The sequence below is a fragment of the Pristis pectinata genome, chromosome 9, assembly GCF_009764475.1.
Source record: "Pristis pectinata isolate sPriPec2 chromosome 9, sPriPec2.1.pri, whole genome shotgun sequence".
NCBI classification, from domain to species: Eukaryota; Metazoa; Chordata; class Chondrichthyes; order Rhinopristiformes; family Pristidae; genus Pristis; species Pristis pectinata.
In genome coordinates this window covers 39426125-39444958 of record NC_067413.1, presented here as the reverse complement: position 1 = coordinate 39444958, position 18834 = coordinate 39426125, and the positions used below count along the sequence as shown (strand labels likewise).

The 18834-nt window shown below is 41.3% G+C and overlaps 1 protein-coding gene across 1 annotated transcript; it reads right to left on the bottom strand.

Annotated features, from left to right (window-relative positions):
- ndufb9 (NADH:ubiquinone oxidoreductase subunit B9) lies at positions 1 to 10904 on the bottom strand. Its single transcript, XM_052023162.1, has 4 exons — positions 10759 to 10904; positions 7910 to 8102; positions 2108 to 2221; positions 1 to 248 (listed from the first exon to the last, which is right to left on the bottom strand). The coding sequence occupies exons 1-4, from the start codon at positions 10842 to 10844 to the stop codon at positions 120 to 122; spliced, it is 522 nt and encodes a 173-aa protein (XP_051879122.1). The 5' UTR covers positions 10845 to 10904; the 3' UTR covers positions 1 to 119.
- Between the last annotated feature and the right edge of the window lie 7930 nt (positions 10905 to 18834).

The following is an 18834-nucleotide window of genomic DNA, read 5'->3' as shown; positions in this document are numbered from 1 at the left end:
TTTAAATTTTAGATATTTATTAGACTTCATTGAGTTTGTTTTGAAACAATGTCAACTGTCAAATACTCTGCTGTTGACAACACTGACATTTTTAGCCATCCGCTTCAGTTGGTCTGCCTCTATGTTGGCCGTTCACGGGGTCTTGTGACAATGTTCCACCACAGTGGAGGAAGATCACCTTCTTTACGAGCTGGAGGCAGAACCTCACTCTCAGGATTTTCAGTCACTTCCTCCTGCAGTTGCTTCACCTACAGCGTGGAAGAACACAAGATGTTACATTGGAGATGCACTTCACTTCAGTCCCTCCGATACTGCACTAAGAACAAGTAATTTCATTTTATAATTTTAACTGGCACACCTATCTTTGCTGTTCACACAGAGTTCATACATTATGTTTGTTGAATATCTCCAGCAAGACATTAAACAGAAATACAAAATGTGCCTCTGATAAAAATGGTAGCTATTCCCCTCAACCAACCCTACAATAAAGATATCAAAAGAGATAATCCCACTGCATTCAACAGTCCTGCAGGACGTGTACACCAATGGGTCACCTGATAGTAAACTTGCCTCTGAATCAAAGTAATATTTACTGAAAACTAGTAGGTGCCTCCTTAAATGCCACTTCTGTTCTTCCAATTCCAAGTGGTTAATAGTTATTCAGACAATATCACTGCAACAAAATTTTATTACGAAGTGATGTGTATTGCTTACATATTATGCTGAAGCCACTTCCAAAGCATTTTCATACTTTGAGAGGTTGTAAATAATTTTTGAAGAATTAAAATACAAATAGCCTATGCTTTCTTTTACTTCACTTGCTTGTTTTCATATCTCTCATAGTACACTTTTTTCAACCACCAAACTAACCTAATCTTAAATAGTGACATGGCTTCTGCTTAAATCACCATTTCCACATGTGCCTTTCATAGCCTCACAGTGAACCATTTTCAAAAGTGTTTCTCCCACCTGCTGTCCTAAATGTTATTGATCTTACAACCAGATTCCCCAATCACTAGAAATTGTATTTAACCTACCATTTTTTCTCCTATATCATTTCAGATGCCTGTATCAAATTAACCCATATTTTGTTCCAATGAAAACACTCTCAAATTCAAGAATTTCTTCATGCAGTTAGTTCCCAGTTAATGAAGAACCCTTTGTTATGCAAAAGTACATTTAGCGGGAGGTACAGTAAACCCTTAACTTTCACGGGAGAAAGTTGCTGTGGATGGGAAAAGAAATCAAAAGCAAGTCAATATCCTCCCTGTAAGAATGCAGAAAGTCAAAAGCAAACCATGCTTATTTTGATAAGTTAAAACTTGCAAGTCAATCATCCAGTTGTCAATGCTGGCAAAAAGCAGAATGCAAGTGCTCAAGACTTTTTCTATTTTAAGAAGTTTATTTCATAGCTTCCTTCCCATTCATCCAAAGGAAAAAATTGCTAAATGTCAATGGTGTTTCAAACATTAAAAAAAAACCTCCAAATGTGTTTCCCTCCATCCCTTGCTGTAGCAAACAAAACTCGTGTTAATTGACATCAAGTAAAACTCTTGCAAAGATTCATTAAGTGACTACGGAGTCCTGTATTTGGGACGTAGATCAGCCCAGCAGCTTACAAGAGCAGAGACAGTTTTATGAAAAACACAAGATTAGCATTATCTGCTCTGTGATCAGAGTGAATAAAAACTTCAATTTGTATTGATCAAAAAGAAGTCACCTCACCAAACTAAATCAGGGATAATTGAATGTCACAGCATGTCTATCTCATTCTGTTACTAAAATTCTATAAACCTACTACAATGCCCATTGATTGCAACAATTATGTACCAACTACACATTAGGGTTCTTAGTACTGGTGATTGGACACTCAAATAAATTACTTGGTGAACAAATAGAAATCAGTTAACCAATATACCTGGAGTTGTTACAGGAATGTGACATTCAAAAGGGAATTGAATACCTGAAGGGGCTATAGGAGAAAGCAAAGGAATAAGATAAGCTGAACTGCTCTTACATAGAACCAGTGCAGACTTGATGGGCTGAATGACTTACTTCCATACTGTAACCTCTGTGATAAATACAGCATATAAAACATTACACCCACCTCTTTATCCCAACTCATAAGACGCAGCTGCTTCCATTGTTCTCGTTTGGCAAAGTAATCTGGGTACATTGCCTTCTCAGATGGATGCCAATAATCTAGATAGAATTCTGGTATCTATCAAAAATATTAAATAAATTCATATCAATGGAGAATTACGTGTTGTTACCAATAACATTAAACATGAACATATTACTTAGAAAGAACAAGTAACTGAAACTGGATTCTGGCCGACATGATATCCACTTGAGGCCCTCAAGATAGAAATAGGAATTAAAGCAGCTACTTGCCCTCTTATTTAATAGCTGATTGGATTCTCAACTCTTCAACTGAAAGGAGGTGAGTCTAGATCCAATTTCTGAAAAGGAAGTAGGCAATTTCCCAAATCTATTCACCTATGAGATTAATGTTAGTAATAGATAAAATATACAAGGGACTCATTATGGATGCAACTGAAGCAGAAGACCCAGGGACATGATTCAGCTTCTGAGAAAGATTGCAATTGACCAATTTGATCATCCTTTTCAAAGACATCAGCAAGATGGTGAAAGGAGGAAAACTGGCATACCGTGTCTATGGGGACTTATACAAAATTAATAAGATACTTCATTAGAAGCTTCTCAACAAGATGGCATAACCTTTAAGTTTGTTGATTATAACAAGGTTTAGGAGTGTAGGGAGGCTGCTTGACTCCAGCAGGCAGACCTAAATCTGCTGGGACTTCAGAATGTATGAGCCTCCTCCCACCCCTTTCATCTAACCCCCTCAGTATCCCTTTCTTTTCATCCTCATTACGTACATTACTTTTGTAACTTCCCCTTCAAGCCACTAATGTTACTTGCCTTGGCTATTCAAGACATTCCATTTTCTAGTCTCAATTTTTTTAAAACATTTTATTGCACTGCATTGGCATCAAAAATAAATTGGGAACAGACTGAAAGAACAGCTGTTTTTCTCACCCTATCATTTTTTTTAATGTTTGTGGTGACTTCTTGCGGTTATTAACCAGTGACAGAACTAGATGGTGCAAAAGAGTGAAAGTAGCATGCTGCAGACAGAGCTAAACAATCCCATAACCAACAGGCACGATCAAAACTGCAATTGTTCAGTTCTTCCACATCCAGTTGTGAATAGTGGTGGACAATTAAAGAGCTAATAGGCAGGGAGGCTCCATAAACATTCCTACAGACAATAGTAGTGGAGTCAGGCAAGAGGGTGTCAAAGAGAAGACTGTAGAGTTACTATTCATTTCAAACCAGCACTGTTGACTAAATAATACAACTCAGCTGTCTCCTTATTTGATAAAGCAACATGAAGATCTCTGTTCCAAAATCAGCTAAAATTCCAGCCAACTGTTCTAGTATAGCGACAACACTGGATTCTACCCAATAATGTGGAAAATTGCTCAGTATTTCTGGAAGTAGAACATATCCAATCTGCCCAATTATCAGCCCACCGGCCTACTCTCAAGGTGATGGGAGGAGTCTTGAATGTGCTAACAAACTGGCACATAGTCACCACTAAACCACTCATTAATATTGAGTTTGGCAGCATTAGGAGCATTTGGCACCTGGTCTCATTACAGCCTTGGCCAAACATAGACAACAGAGCCAGCATCAAAGCTGGAGAGACAACATCAAGGCAGCATTCAGCTAAGTGTGGGAAAAGGGAGCCTGGGTAAATGGAAGTCAATGGGAATCAAGTGGAAAACAACCAACAGAGTGGTGACATGCTTGGCATGTAAGAAGATATTAATGTTTTTGGACAGTCCCAGGACACATGAATTCCCTGGGATGGCATCATAAGCCCAACTAAGTCCAACTGCTTCAATGACATTTTCTCCACCCCAAGGCTGTAAGTTAGGACGTTCATTAATCACAGTAGAGTTGTCAATTCCATGTATAACTCTTCGGTTGATGAGCAGTCAACTTCCATATGCAGCAAGATCTGAACAATGATCATGCAAGCTCTGATAAGTACCATTTCAGCCTGAATGTATCAAACAATGAGCGGCTGCTGCAAGAGAAAGTCGAGCTACTGCCTCTTGACAATCAACACTATTAACAGCAGCAAGTTCCCTACTAATGGAGATCTCCGTTGATTAGAAGTTTAAATGGATTAGGCAGATAATTACAGTGGGTTCAGACCTGGTCAGAAGCTAGGTATCTAGTAACAAGTGACATCAAGCCAATGTTGCATCCAATTGAAAAAGGCATAAATCAGGAGTACTATGAGTGTTACTCTCTACTTGCTTGGATGAGCATAGCAAAAACAACATTTGAGAAGCTCAACCCCATTCAGAACAAAACAGCCTGTTTGATGGGCACCCTGTCCACCATCCTGCCCCATTCACTATCACTCTTCATCACCACCACGAGTACACAGTGATAGAAGAGCGTATCATCTTCAAAATGCAATGTGGCAACTTGTCAAGGCCTCTTTGACAGAGAGACAAGGGCAACAGGAGTTTGAGAATGTCATCATCTGCACATTTCCTTCTATGTCACATGCTAGTCAGTCGTTGCTGACCGAAGTCCTGGAACTCCTTGCCTAATCACACAGTGGGAGTATTTTACCACAAGGAAGGCAGTAGTTCAATTAGTGCACATTTTTAAAAAATTATGCACCTTCTTCCCACTAGGCAATCACAACTTATGCATCTTTGCATTCCCTTATAACTCTCATTCACATCCTTGAGCCTTTGAACACCCCCAGCTCCACTCTTATTCACTTCACTGATGATCCTCTACCCAAAGGTAGGTGAAAAGAAGCCAGATATCTTTCCCCCCTCAACCAGTTTCCTTCCTACCAAGCCTTTTCCATTCCCCACTGTGTATAAATGCTTTCAAAGTTCTATAAGCTTTATTCAAAAAGAAATGAAATTAGAATGCAGAAAAATATGGAAGGATAGGCAGGAAGGTAAGAGAGGTGGGGTAGCGCTCTTAATTAAGAGTGAGATCAGAGCAATAGTGAGAGATGATATAAGATCTAGAGGGCAAAATGTTGAGTCCATCTGGGTGGAGATTAGGAATAGTAAAGGGAAAAAAAAAATCACTGGTGGAGTTGTCTATAGGCCACTGAATAATAACTACAGTGGCACAGGCAATAAACCAAGAAATATTTGATGCACATGAGAATGGAATGGCAGTTGTCATGGGAGACTTTAACTTCTACATAGATTGAGTGAATCAAGTTGTTCGAAGGAGTCTTGAGGACGACTTCATAGACATCCACAACAGCTTTCTTTATGAGAACTTACAAGGGAAAATGGTATCTTAGATCTGGTCCTGTGCAATGAGACAGGTAAAGTTAACGATCTTGTAGCTAGGGATCCTCTTGGAAAGAGTGATCACAGTATTATTGAATTTCTCATACAAATGAAGAGTGCAATAGTTCAATCTAAAAACAGTGTATTATGTCTAAACAAGGGAGACTACAACAGGATGAGGGAGGAGTTGGGTAGTGTAGACTGGAAACACAGGCTATATGGTGGAACAGTGGAAGACTTTCCAAGAGATTTTTCACAGTGCTCAACAAAAGCATATTCCAGTTAAAAGCAAGGACAGTAAGGGTGGGGAGAGCCAGCCTTGGATAACTAAGAACATAAAAGAAGTCATCAAACTAAAAGCTCATACATACAAAGTCACCAAGAGTAGTGGGAAACTAGAAGATTGGGAAAATTTTAAAAAGCAACAAAGAACAACTAAGCAAGCAATAAGGAAAGGGAAGATAGATTATGAAAGTAAACTAGCACAAAATATAAAAACAAATAGTAAAAGCTTTTATATTTATATAAAGCGGAAAATGATGCCAAGTGAACGTCGGTCCCTTGGAAGATGAGAAAGGGGAACTAATATTGGGTAATGTGGAAATGGCCGAGGCCTTGAATGACTATTTTGTTTCATTCTTCACGGTGGTAGACATGTCTAACATGCTGAAAGGAAATGTGATGGATGCGATGGGAGGTGAGGACCTCAATACAATTGCTGTCATTAAAGAGGTTGTGATGAGCAAATTCGTGGGCCTAAAGGTAGACAAGTCCCCTGGTCCTGATGGGATGTATCCCAGGGTACTGAAGAAAATGGCAGAAGTTATAGTAGAGGCGTTTGTGATAATTTAGCAAAATCCTCTGGACTCTGGGCAGGTCCCGGCAGACTGGAAGACAGCGAATGTCATGCCACTGTTTAAAAATCGATGTAGGCAAAAGGCAGATAACTATAGGCCAGCTAGCTTAATGTCTGTAGTCAGGAAAATGATTGAAGCTATCATTAAGAAAGAAATAGCGAGAATCTGGATAGAAGTGGTTCCATCAGGCAGACACAGCATGGATTCAGGAAGGGCAGGTCCTGTTTGACAAATTTACTGGAGTTCTTTGAAGATATAATGAGCACAGTGGATTGAGGGGAACAGGTGGATGTTGTACACTTGGATTTCCAGAAGGCGTTCGATAAGATGCTGCATAAAAGACTTATCCATAAGATAAGGATGCATGGAGTTGGGGGTAATGTATTAGCATAGATAGAGGATTGGTTAACCAATAGAAGGCAGAGAGTTGGGATAAATGGGTGTTTCTCTGGTTGGCAATCAGTGGTGAGCAGGTTCCACAAACGTTGGTGTTAGGCTTGCAACTGTTCATGATATACATTAACGATTTGGAAGAGGGGACCGAGTGTGGCGTATCTAAGTTTGCTGATGACACTAAATGGAGTGGAAAAGAAAATTGTACAGAGGATGCGGAGAGTCTGCAGAGAGGTATAGATAGGTTAAGTGAGTGGGTAAGGGTCCGGCAGATGGAGTACAATATTCATAAATGCAAGGTCATCCACTTTGGAAGGAAAAATAGAAGATCAGATTATTATTTAAATGGCGAAAGATTGCAGCATGCTATTGTGCAGAAGGACTTAGGAGTGCTTGTGCATTAATCGCAAAAGGTTAGTTTGCAGGTGCAACAGGTTATCAAAAAGGCAAATGGAATGTTGGCCTTCATTGCTAGAGGGACTGAATTTAAGAGCAGGGAGGTTATGCTGCAACTGTGCAGGGTAATGGTGAGGTTGTACCTGGAGTACTGCGTGCAGTTCTGGTCTCCTTACTTGAGGAAATATATACTGGCTTTGGAGGCTGTGTAGAGGAGGTTCACCAGGTTGATTCCAGAGATGAGGGGGTTAGCCTATGAAGAGAGATTGAGTCACCTGGGGCTATACTCACTAGAATTCAGAAGAATGAGAGGGGATTTTATAGAAACATAAAATTAGGAAAGGGATAAATTAGCCGCAGGAAGGTTGTTTCCACTGGTAGGTGAGACGAGAACTAGGGGACATAGCCTCAAGATTCGTGAGAATAGATTTAGGACTGAGACAAGGAGAAACTGCTTTTCCCAGAGAGTAATGAATCTGTGGAATTCTGTGCCCAGGCAAGCAGTCGAGGCTACCTCATTAAATATATTTAAGACACAGATATATTTTTGCATAGTAGACGAACTAAGGGTTATGGGGAAAAGGCAGGTAGGTGGATCTGAGTCCACAGCCAGATTAGTCATGATCTTATTGAATGGCAGAGCAGGCTCTGTGGGCCAGATGGCCTACTCCTGCTCTTATTTCTTCTTATGCAGGAAGAGATTGCACTGCCTGTCTTTCTCTTCATTGGTGTGTTTCCCTTTCCCATCCCTGTCCCTAGTTTTATAGCTGTGTAAAATTAGAATCAGACTCAGTAACGAAAGAGATGAGCAAGAGCTTTTTCTTAGTCTAAACATGGGAAATAAGATACATTTTATAATAGATAGAATATGAAATGAATTTTATCTCACACCTTGTAGGAGTCATATCTCTCATAGGATGTGCCTCCAGGAGAATCGGGGAAAATGTAGGGTTGAGGATGTTGCATTGACCAGAATTCTTCCTCACCAGCTTTCAGCAGCTTAGTAGCCTTGACCATGTCTGTTTCATCTCGATGTTCATCAAATCTTGCTCGCAGCATGCAGGCATAAAAACGGTATTTATCTCTGAGCAGGAAAATGGTAAACATCATAAACTCTAAACCAGAAGCCATATTTTCAAAATTCATTTCAACAACACAAACTGTACCATAAAATGAATTATAATTATAGTAGGTGCAATCAAATATTACTATTATGACTATTTTCCTACTTGTCAATTATCAAAAGGGTCCCTGTCAACAGAGGAACAAACACACTATTCAAAGCTCTGTCAGAGAAGGAAGTTACCAGGCAGGCAAAGAAAAAGATTCAAAGACATGCTCAAAACATGCTTGGTGAAATGTAACATTCTGACTGACTTCTGGGAATGTCTGTCCCATGACCACTTCAAATGAATTTTGGATAATAATGAGAACCTCACAGCCATGTATCCGCCACCAGCTCACAGAAGCCCTGTATAAGTGGCAGAAGGAATGTACACTTCACAAACTACCCACTTGTACGCTGCGTCAACCACCTCCTGTCCCATCTGTGGAAAAGTCCATGGTTCCCACAAAGCAGGAGTGGAAGCAAGTCATCCTTGAACCCAGGAAACTGCTTAAAAAGAGGAAAAAGGAAAGGAAACCAGGGGAACCAACATTGGATTCATATGACAGTAAAGGCCAGGGATTGGACTGTCAATGTTAGAGGGATCAGACTGGCTTTGTTGGAAGGGTCAGGGAGAAATCAGAGTCATTATTGGAAGTGAGAAGGGCTGCAGAAATGGGCAATCAGAACTGGCACTGTCTGAATGAAGGGGGAGGTGGGGGAAGTGATTGGAGATGGCTGGAGGTCAAGGGGACCACATGCAGTTTTGGGAAGTAGAGAGGAGATAGGATGATCCCCAGGACAAAGGTAATTTACTTCCTAATTATTGATTGGCATCATGATGGCAAGACCATTTTGACCCAAAAGTGCCCAATGGTGACTGCTTCCAGATCAACGCAGTCCAAGTTCCAAAATGAGCACTGCATGAGTGTCCTGATCCAGACAAGGAACTTGTGCGTTGATCAAAGGAAGTGCCCAGTGGAATTTACAGAGTGAGCCAAAACAGCTGCTACTTTAATTCACTCTAAAAATTGATTTTGCAGGTATGGGGATGTTCCGTTACCATCAGTACTCTGAAAATCAAATGCTTTTGGATGGAAATAGAAATTCATTTATACTAAATTCTAATTGTAAAGTTATCTTTCATTTGGAAGATTTTAGTAGATTGGGTTTCCTTCAGAAATCAGAACTACAAAGCATTACTGTGTAAACAGAATCCCACTCCCACAGCAATTGAAGTGATGTCTTACTCCCCAATTAAAAGAAAGGGTTGTCAGATCCTGCACCATGTATAAATGTTCTGAGTGCAGATTCTCCACTGTAAATGCTGGACAATCTCACCAAACTCCATTGGACTCCACGAGGAACAACCAGCAAAATACGGACGATTGTAAAAATTAGCAAAATATTAATAGTAAGAAGAATAGCAGGATTAGTGGACCCAATCCATTCCCATGCCAGTGTCAATGCCAGGATATTGCTGCATTTCCCCTTGGAGTAAAAGTACCTCAGCGCTATCGCACTCTGTCAGGGAATGCTCCAAGCCAGTCTAATCAGCAAAATATTTTTCCCTTTGGGAATTAGTTTAACTATCACTGAACAATTATCGAATACACATACTGAGCAATTCTACAAACAGACCAATTCATAACAGCTTAATCATCCCTGCCTCCAATATCAATTATATTCACAAAAGAGGGGGGAGAATTTACACAGTATTAGCAAATGGGCACAGGACTCAAATGTACAATTAGACACTGCCCTAATTTAGCGGTACAGGTCAAACAGAAACTAATGAATGAACCTCATTACCAAACTGTAGTGACCAGCCAGTGCTAAACTTGTAATTGCTGGCTTTAATGCTGATACATGGTCTTCAGTGGCTGGGACAAATTGGAGACAGCCAGCAACAATCAAATCAATAATTGTTTTATGGCCGCAAACAGTTCTGGAAGCCTCTTACTAAATATGGGAGAAAGCTGCAAGAGATGGCATACTGTAGTAGAGAGCAAGTCCTCTGATTTTCAGAGTAACAAACAATCTGCTGGAGGAATCTGGAGCAACAAATAGATTGTTTGTTGCTCCAGATTCCAGCATCTTGCGTCTCTGATTTTCAGATCCTACTCGACATCTCACAACTTACACACACTCCCAGCTGTAACAACTATGCCAGAACACGTAAACCAAACTCATTACACAACCACAGACTCCCCTCTCGCTTGAAAGAATAGGTGGCCACAAAACCATAGCAGTCTAGTAGGATTTAAACAAGCCTGTATTGGCTCAGTATCCTGGAGAAGGAGGGCTATAAGGGAATTCAGGGTTATAGCGAACAAACAGCAAAGTGTAGTTCAGATCAGCCTTGACCTCCACTCCCCTCACCCTCTCCGAGCTTCGTCTCATCAGATGAGGATCTGACCGAATGGGACGCGAGGAAAATTTGGGCTCGTTGCACGAGTCCAGCTAAATAGTAAATAAAAATCTAAATGCAAACGTCCCGATACTGAGGCTCTTTTCTTGTGAAGAGACAAACATCAACACCGACAGCTGCCCAAGCCCAGTCTACAGCGCCAGCTCCTCTGACCCGGACCCTTGTCACTGATACAAGAGACAGAGAGAGAGAGGACGGACGGACCTGAAGATGCACCAGGACTCCAAGTGCCGCAGAGCCCGTTTGTAAAGTCGGAGCACTTTCTGCTGGTGTGTCAAGTAGGCAGCCATTGTACAAGCCGTCCTTCGCCTTCACCTTCCCGCTCGGGAACCACGGGAAGGCGGAAGACCTCGGACTGCCGGCACCCTGAGGAACCACGGGATACTGGAGGACTAAACGGTGACCGGCACCTCGACGAAGTTCAGGAGAGTGATAATGAGCCGTGAAGTTGGAGTAAATGATCTTCATCGCAGGGTTTGTTGCAGCATCATTACATAAAAGCTGCGGACAGGGAAATATCTTTGATTTTCATCCCAAAGCAGTCGCTGACTTTATACTTGATCTGTGCATTGCTCCTCCCCACTGATCTAACCCTTGCTCTTGATTCCTGAGAAGTTATGAGAGACTCCCTGCACGTTAAGAAGAGCGACAGATATAAGGATGCAAACACTGGGAGATGCTCGCGAAGCACTGTCTCCAGAATACAAAAACAATATGAAAGGTTGCCTGCTGTTAACAAGCCTTCAGTAATAACAACACTGTGACCACTTTGATCACTTTGGACTACAATGGGCTTTGTTTATTTTGTTCTAATTTTGTTCTGTCTTGTCAAATTGTGTATATTTTATGTTTAATTAATGTTTTTCTTGTGAATGTTGCTTATCTGATGCTATGTGCCTGTGATGCTGCTGCAAGTAAGTTTTTCATTGCACCTACACTTGTCCATATGACAATAAACTCGACTTTGTCTACTTTGACTTTCCTCATCCTCTGTTAGCCAACAGCAACCCTTGTCATCTGTTTTCTCTTCGTCTTATCCTATCATAGACAATCCCTTTGTACTTTCCACCCTTAAACTTCTTGTCAAGTTAAAACATCCCATCTTCCTCATCTGAGACATGAACTCTTTCTATCACCACAAATGCTGCTTGATGTGCAGGTTCTCTATTTTCTGTTTATGATTTTCAGCATATGCAGTTTTTGTTTTTGACCAATATGAAATTGGTTACAGACTCATACTGTTGCTTCCTTGTAGTTATCCAATTATCTCAGTTAAGTAGCCATTCTTCATGTATATGCCTGAACAAAGAATATTGTTTTTCAAGAGTGCAGGATAATACAAATGTGGTCTGAAATCAATGCTTATTTTCTGAGTTAACATTTCAAGTCAAAGACTCTTCTTCAGAACTTGAAAAGAGAGGAAGAAGTTACTTTTCAGTTATAGAGAAAATCAAGGGAGGAATGGATAAGTCAAAGGTATTATCAGTGATAGCGTGAGGATAGGATCTCTGGGGAGATAAATTGTAGAGATCATCTAGTCAATGATTCTCAGCTGCTATTTTCACTTACTTTCTGATTCCTTGTTCTGATGAAAACCAAACAATCTGAAATGTTAACTAATTCTTCACTGCCTGACTTGTTGGGTATTTTCAGCACTTTCTGTTTTTAATCTCTGTATCTTTTCCAGTTATTAATTAGTCTCTAAAAGAGGGGTTCTGTTCCTGGAAATGCTGGGAAGATGCCATTGATTTATTTTTGAACCTTTTAAAATAATTTGCATTTATTTAGAGAAAACAAAGTTGTAATCACAAAGAGAAACTCAACTAAACATCACAGTGAACCATACTGCCACAAATAACAAAAAATGGAAAAGGAACATGTATTTACATGATAATTTTTATGATCTCAGGATATCCTAAAACATCTTATAGCAAATTAAAAACCTTTTTTAAATGATACTAGTGTTAAAGTAAATATGTTCCTATATGCATAGAGTTAGACACCCCCCCCCCCCCACAAGGAAGTGCAGTTTCAACCAGAATCTGTCTTAGTGATGTTGGTTGTGGGATAAATATCATTTGGGATACCAGAAAAATTTCTCTGCTGCGCACCATATCATGGGATGTTTTACGTTCACCTGAGAGGAAAGACAGGGCTTCAGGTAAAGATCTGAAATTAGGGGCTCAATATAGTCTGAATATCTGTTATTTCTTATGACATAGAAGCAGCCCACTGAATCTATTGCTGTCTCTCAAACCATTCCCATCAGTTCCAATCCCCCGTAACTATTTTGCTTTTCAAATGGGTCCTTTTCTTGCTCCAGATGTATTTTTGACCTCCCTTTTGCTTCAAATTTAGGAATCTCATAAGTGAACTCTGTGCTTCCATGTGTTTGAGAATGTTTACATGTACTTTGATGTCTGGATAAATTTAAGTATGCCATCATAATGAGCATAAACCCTATTTTAACATTCCTTAGATACTGATTCATGCACCACACAATCCCCCTTGTCTTCAATCAGCAGCAGAATGGCATCATGCCAGAACTTAGTTTAAGCTTTCACCATTTTGTATATTATAAAATGCCTATAAAAAGCTTGTATCAAATAACATCTTTTAATATGATGACATATCCCCAGGTACTTCAACAGTGCACTATCAGACAAAATTTGCAACTTAATCACAAGAAGATATTGGGATGGGTGATCAGACTCTTTACCAAAGTGTTGGTTTATACATTTCCCTGAAGGAGGAGAGGAAAAAAAGATGTAGGTGGGGCTTTCCAGGATAGGGCTGGCACACCTGAAAATTCAGTGCAAATAGTGGGATAAAGGGATGGGCCAAAGGTCATAACAAGAGGAATATAGAGTTCTCAAGAGTTTGTAGCTACAGAGGAAATGACAGAAGTAAGATCAAGAAGGGATTTGAATTGGATTTTATATTTGGACTTTGCTGGATCAAGACTCAATGTGGATTGATATGCACATGTCTGCTAGGTGAGCAGGACAATGCAAGTTAGGATCTCGGCAGTAGAGTTCCAGGGTTAATGGGAACTGCCAAGGAGGGCCATGTACAGAGTAAAAAAAAGTCTAAAGACAGATTGAAGTAAACAAGAATCTAAAGGTGGAATTTCAGCTTGAGGTTAAATGTATCTCTCAGGTTCTGTATAATCTGGTTCATCCTCAGGTAAACTGGTAAATTGTTGTATTATTGTCACATGTACCAAGGTACAGTGAAAAACTTGCATACTCTTTATACAGATCAATTGATTGCACAGTGCATTGAGGTAGTACAAAGTAAAACAAAACAGAATGCAGAATGAAGTGTTAGTTACAGAGAAAGTGCAGTGTAGGTAGACAGTAAGGTGCAAGGCCATAACAAGGTAGATTGTGAGGTCTTATTGTATTAGGAAACCGTTCTATAATCTTATAACAGTCCTTGAGTCTGGTGGTACGTGCTTTCAGGCTTTTGTATCTTCTGCCTGTTGTGAGAGGGGAGAAGAGAGAATTCCGGGGTGAGTGGGGTCTTTGATTATGCTGGTGGCTTTATCAAGGCAGCGAGAAGTATAGACAGAGTCCGTGGAGGAGAAGCTGGTTTCCATGATGTGCTGAGCTGTGTCCACAACTCTCTGTAGTTTCTTGTGGTCATGGCAGAACAGTTGCCATACCAAGCCGTGACCACAAGAAACTGCAGAGTTGTGGACACGGCTCAGCACGTCACAGAGATGGTATCAGCACATCAAGGTAGTGGCCAGAGATGGGAATAAGATTGGTTAGCGAATTTTGTTTGATGCAGAAGTCTAAAATAACAAATAGAGGAGAGATTGTAAAAATTAATTCAAAGGTAATGAGGAAAAATTGCTTCTTGGAATTGAGGGAAGAGTGCTATATGAACAATAGGACCCCATATATGATTCCACAATCCTACTGAGAGGATACTATTGCATTATCATAGTTATCCTGTTGCATAACTTCATAGTCTCACACTACAAAAAATGAAGAGGAAATTTTGCCTGGTGTCCAGAATACAAGTGATTTTGAAGCACCTGATGATTAGAATTAAAAAGAAACACAACAGGTCTCCAGCAACACTCAAAGCACTGGAGGAACTCAGCGGGTCAGGCAGCACCTATGAATGGAAATGGACAGTCGACATTTTGGGTCGAGACCCTTCATCAGGACTTTTTGTCCATTTCCCTCCAATAGGTACTATCTGACCAGCTGAGTTCCTCCAGCGTTTTGAGTGTTGCTCCAGATTTCCAGCATCTGCCGTCTCTTATGTCTACAACAGGTCTCCATTTTCCTTTCTCCCTTGAAACTCACCTGGTTCACTTTAAAAAAAATATACTGCCATCTATATGTAACATTGAAAAAAATTTTGAAAGTGGGTTGGGGTAAGATCGGAATAACATCCAATAGTGCAGAATATCTGCTAGCCCGACATCCTAAGTTTCGAGCATTATCTGATTTTTGATGTACTGTTTTGCAAAGTCCATGCAGGTATTTTTCATTTGTTGTTTTGGAAGGACAGCCGCATACCGTTGCCACGAAGTGATGGCTCCAGTTGCTATTTCTGCAGACCGTGGGGCTTGACGCTCCCACTTGGCGCCGGGTACAGGCCTCTCGCGGCGATCCGGGCCACGTTCCATCGCCAGAATGTCGGCGGCCGGTTTGAATCCGACCGTTAAGGGAGGCCGGGCCCGGGCAGCGAGACCAGCGCGGCGAGAGGTCCCGCCAACCCGGCCCGGCTCTTCCAAATGGCTCAAGTAAGGCGCGGTAAATCACCCCCGGTCCCAAAGAGTAAAGAACCGACCATGCCCTGCAGGGCCGAACCGCGGGAGACAATGTAACCCCGGCACTCCCAAGGGGTGGGATATTCTGGGCATCCACCTCCTCCTGGGATCCTTGGGGATCTGCATCCCACCCTCGGCTAAACCCATACCTGAAGACCATCCCAGTCCAACACAGTTCTCCCACCCTCATTTTGCTGATATAACCAATAAAGAAAAAGGTGTACAAATCTTTTTTTTATTTAGAACGATAGAATTTTTAATCTCCTGTAAGTGATCAATACAGATGGTTGCCCACTGGTCAGTGTGGACGTGGTGGGCCGAGTGGCCTGTTTCCATACCCTATGACTCCTTGTAGAGTGGTTGGTCCCATTCCCTCCACCCCTGAACCCTGCAAGTTATTTTCTCTCAAGTGTCTATCCCATGCCCCTTTGAAAGTCCTGAAAAATTACTTCCATAAACCTTGCAGTTAGTGTATTGGTTTATTATTGTCACTTGTACCGAGGTACAGTGAAAAGCTTGTCTTACAAACCGATCGCACGGGTCAATTCATTACACAGTGCAGTTATATTGAGTCGGTACAGAGTGCACTGATGTAGTACAGGTAAAAACAATAACTACACAGTAAAGTGTCACAGCTGCAGAGAAAGTGCAGTGCAATAAGGTGCAAGGTCACAACAAGATAGCTCGTGAGGTCATAGTCCATCTCATTGTATAAGGGAACTGTTCAATAGTCGTATCACAGTGGGGTAGAAGCTGTCCTTAAGTCTGGTGGTACGTGCCCTCAGGCTCCTGTATCTTCTACCCGATGGAAGAGGAGTGAAGAGAGAATGTCCCGGGTTGGTGGGGTCTTTGATCATGCTGGCTGCTACACCAAGACAACGAGAGGTAAAGACAGAGTCCAAGGAGGGGAGGCTGGTGTCCGTGATGCGCTGGGCTGTGTCCACAACTCTCTGCAGCTTCTTGCGGTCCTGGGCGGAGCAGTTGCCGTACCAAGCCATGATACATCCAGATAGGATACTTTCTATGGTGCATCGGTAAAAGTTGGTGAGAGTCAAAGGGGACAAACCAAATTTCTTTAGCCTCCTGAGGAAGTAGAGGTTCAGGTGAGCTTTCTTGGCCGTGGCATCTACGTGATTTGACCAGGACAGGCTGTTGGTGATGTTCACTCCCAGGAACTTGAAGCTCTCAACCTCAGCACCATTGATGTAGACAGGTGCATGTACACCGCCCCCTTTCCTGAAGTCAATTACCAGCTCTTTTGTTGACATTGAGGGAAAGGTTGTTGTCATGATACCATTCCACTAAGCTCTCTATCTCCTTCCTGTACTCCAACTCATCGCTGTTTGAGATACGGCCTACAATGATGGTATCATCTGCAAACTTGTAGATGGAGTTAGAGCAGAATCTGGCCACACAGTCATGAGTGAATAGGGAGTAGAGTACAGGGCTGAGGACGCAGCCCTGAGGGGCACCTAGTGAATTAGGCTCATAAACTTTAAACAAATGAATTTTTTTTAATGCCACACAGATGTCTTTTTTTCTCTCCAGGATTGTTTGCTAATCCAGAGACTACTCCCACTCATTGTCTAGATAATCTTGTTTACAGTTTATCCCCATGATCATGGTTTTACTCATCAGAGACATCCCATAAAACCATAAAATATAGGAGCAGGATTAGGCCATTCGGCCCATCAACTCTAGTCCACCATTCAATCGTGGCTGACTTAGTTCTTCAACCCCATTCTTTTGCCTTCTCCCCGTAACTCTTAATCCTCTTACTAATCAAGAACCTATCAATTTCTGCCTTAAATACACCCAATAACTTGGCCTCCACAGCCCTCCATGGCAACAAATTCCTCAGATTCACCACCCTCTGGCTGAAGGAATTCCTCTTCATCCCAGTTTTAAAGGGACATCCCTTTATTCTAGGGCTGTGCCCTCAGATCCTAGACTCTCCTACTAATGGAAACATCCTCTCTACATCCACTCTATCCAGATCTTTCAATATCCGATCGGTTTCAATGAGATCCCCCCTCATCCTTCTGAATTCCATCGAGTACAGGCCCAGAGACATCAAACGCTCCTCATACGTTAAGCCTTTCATTCTTGGGATCATTCTTGTGTTCCTCCTCTGGACCCTCTCCAGGGCAAGCACATTTCTCCTTAGATACAGGGCCCAAAATTGCTGACAATATTCCAAGTGCGATATGACCAACACCTTATAAAGCCTCATCCTTGCTTTTATGTTCTATTCCTCTCAAAATGTATGCTAAAATCCCTCCTCCCCCACCCCCCCTGCAACTTAACCAGCTTTTTTTCTCTCCTTCCCACTTCTGATGTAGGGTCTTTGACCTAAAACGTTAGCTCTGTTGCTCTTCCCACAGATGCAGCCTGACTGTTTTTAGACCGGAGATCAATCCTCATTTCCCAGAGATAACCAGAAGAGATGGTAATCCTGTGTATCAATACAAGAAAAATCCCAATGTAAGGTGGTACTCAGTGGGTGAAGCCAATTAACACTGTTTACCATACCTTATAATTAAGTATAACAATGAAAGGACATACTTGGATGCTTGGGGAGAACTCTATCTCTGGAAGCTGTCTGTTGAATTGAGAAAGTAAAAGAAATTAGTATGAGTAAAGAGGCACAGCTAGAGAAGTTAATGATCCTGAAAACAGTTAAGTCCTAACGGTCTGATGATCTTCATCCCAGAGTTGCACTGCTTATTATCTTCCAAATGCAAGGCACTTAGAAAATAATAATATGATTGAGCAGCAACAATATTAATATATGAAAAGAAAATCACATTTGATTAATTTGAAGATGTCTCTAGTAAAGCAGATGTGGGGAATCATTGGATGTGGAATATTGAGTTTTCTAAAGTCCTTCAACAAAGTCCCACAAAGGAGGGTAGAGTATATGAAATTCAGGCAATATATGAGCATGGACGGAGAGATGGCTAATAGAAAGAAAAAAAGAATAGGAAAAGTGGTTCTTTCTCAGTTTGGCAGGCTTTATCTATTGGGGTACCAAAGGGATTGGTTCCTGGGCCCTAAGTATTCACAAACTATCACAGCAATTTGGCTGAGGGGATCAGATGTAATAATCCCAAGTTAAACCATGGGAAAGCATAAATCACTGAAAGCTAACAAGCAGATTCAGCAGGCATTTGAAGCTAGACAGTGAAATCGAGTTACCTGAAAACTGGAGAATTCATTAGTACATCTGAAGGCTGCAAAGTGCCCAGACAAAAGATAAGGTATTGTTCCTCAAGCCAGTATTTGGTCTCATTATAACAGTGCAGGAAACCACAGACAGATTGGCAGAATGGGAGGGAGAATTAAAGTGGCAGGCAATAGGATGCTCAGAGTTGCTCCACCAAGTAGTCACCCACTCAATGTTTTGTTTCTCCATAGTAGAAGAAGCCACATGGTGAAAATCGAATGCAGTACACTAGATTGGAAAAAGTGCAAGTGAACCACTGTTT

Bases quoted from the DNA above. Each gene is read 5' to 3' on its own strand.
- ndufb9 (XM_052023162.1), bottom strand. From the start codon at position 10,844: ATGGCTGCCTACTTGACACACCAGCAGAAAGTGCTCCGACTTTACAAA. The intron at 8,103-10,758 runs GTCCGTCCGTCC...TTTCCTGCTCAG, and splicing joins GAGTCCTGGTGCATCTTCAG to AGATAAATACCGTTTTTATG. The intron at 249-2,107 runs GTGGGTGTAATG...TCCACGCTGTAG, and splicing joins TTATGAGTTGGGATAAAGAG to GTGAAGCAACTGCAGGAGGA.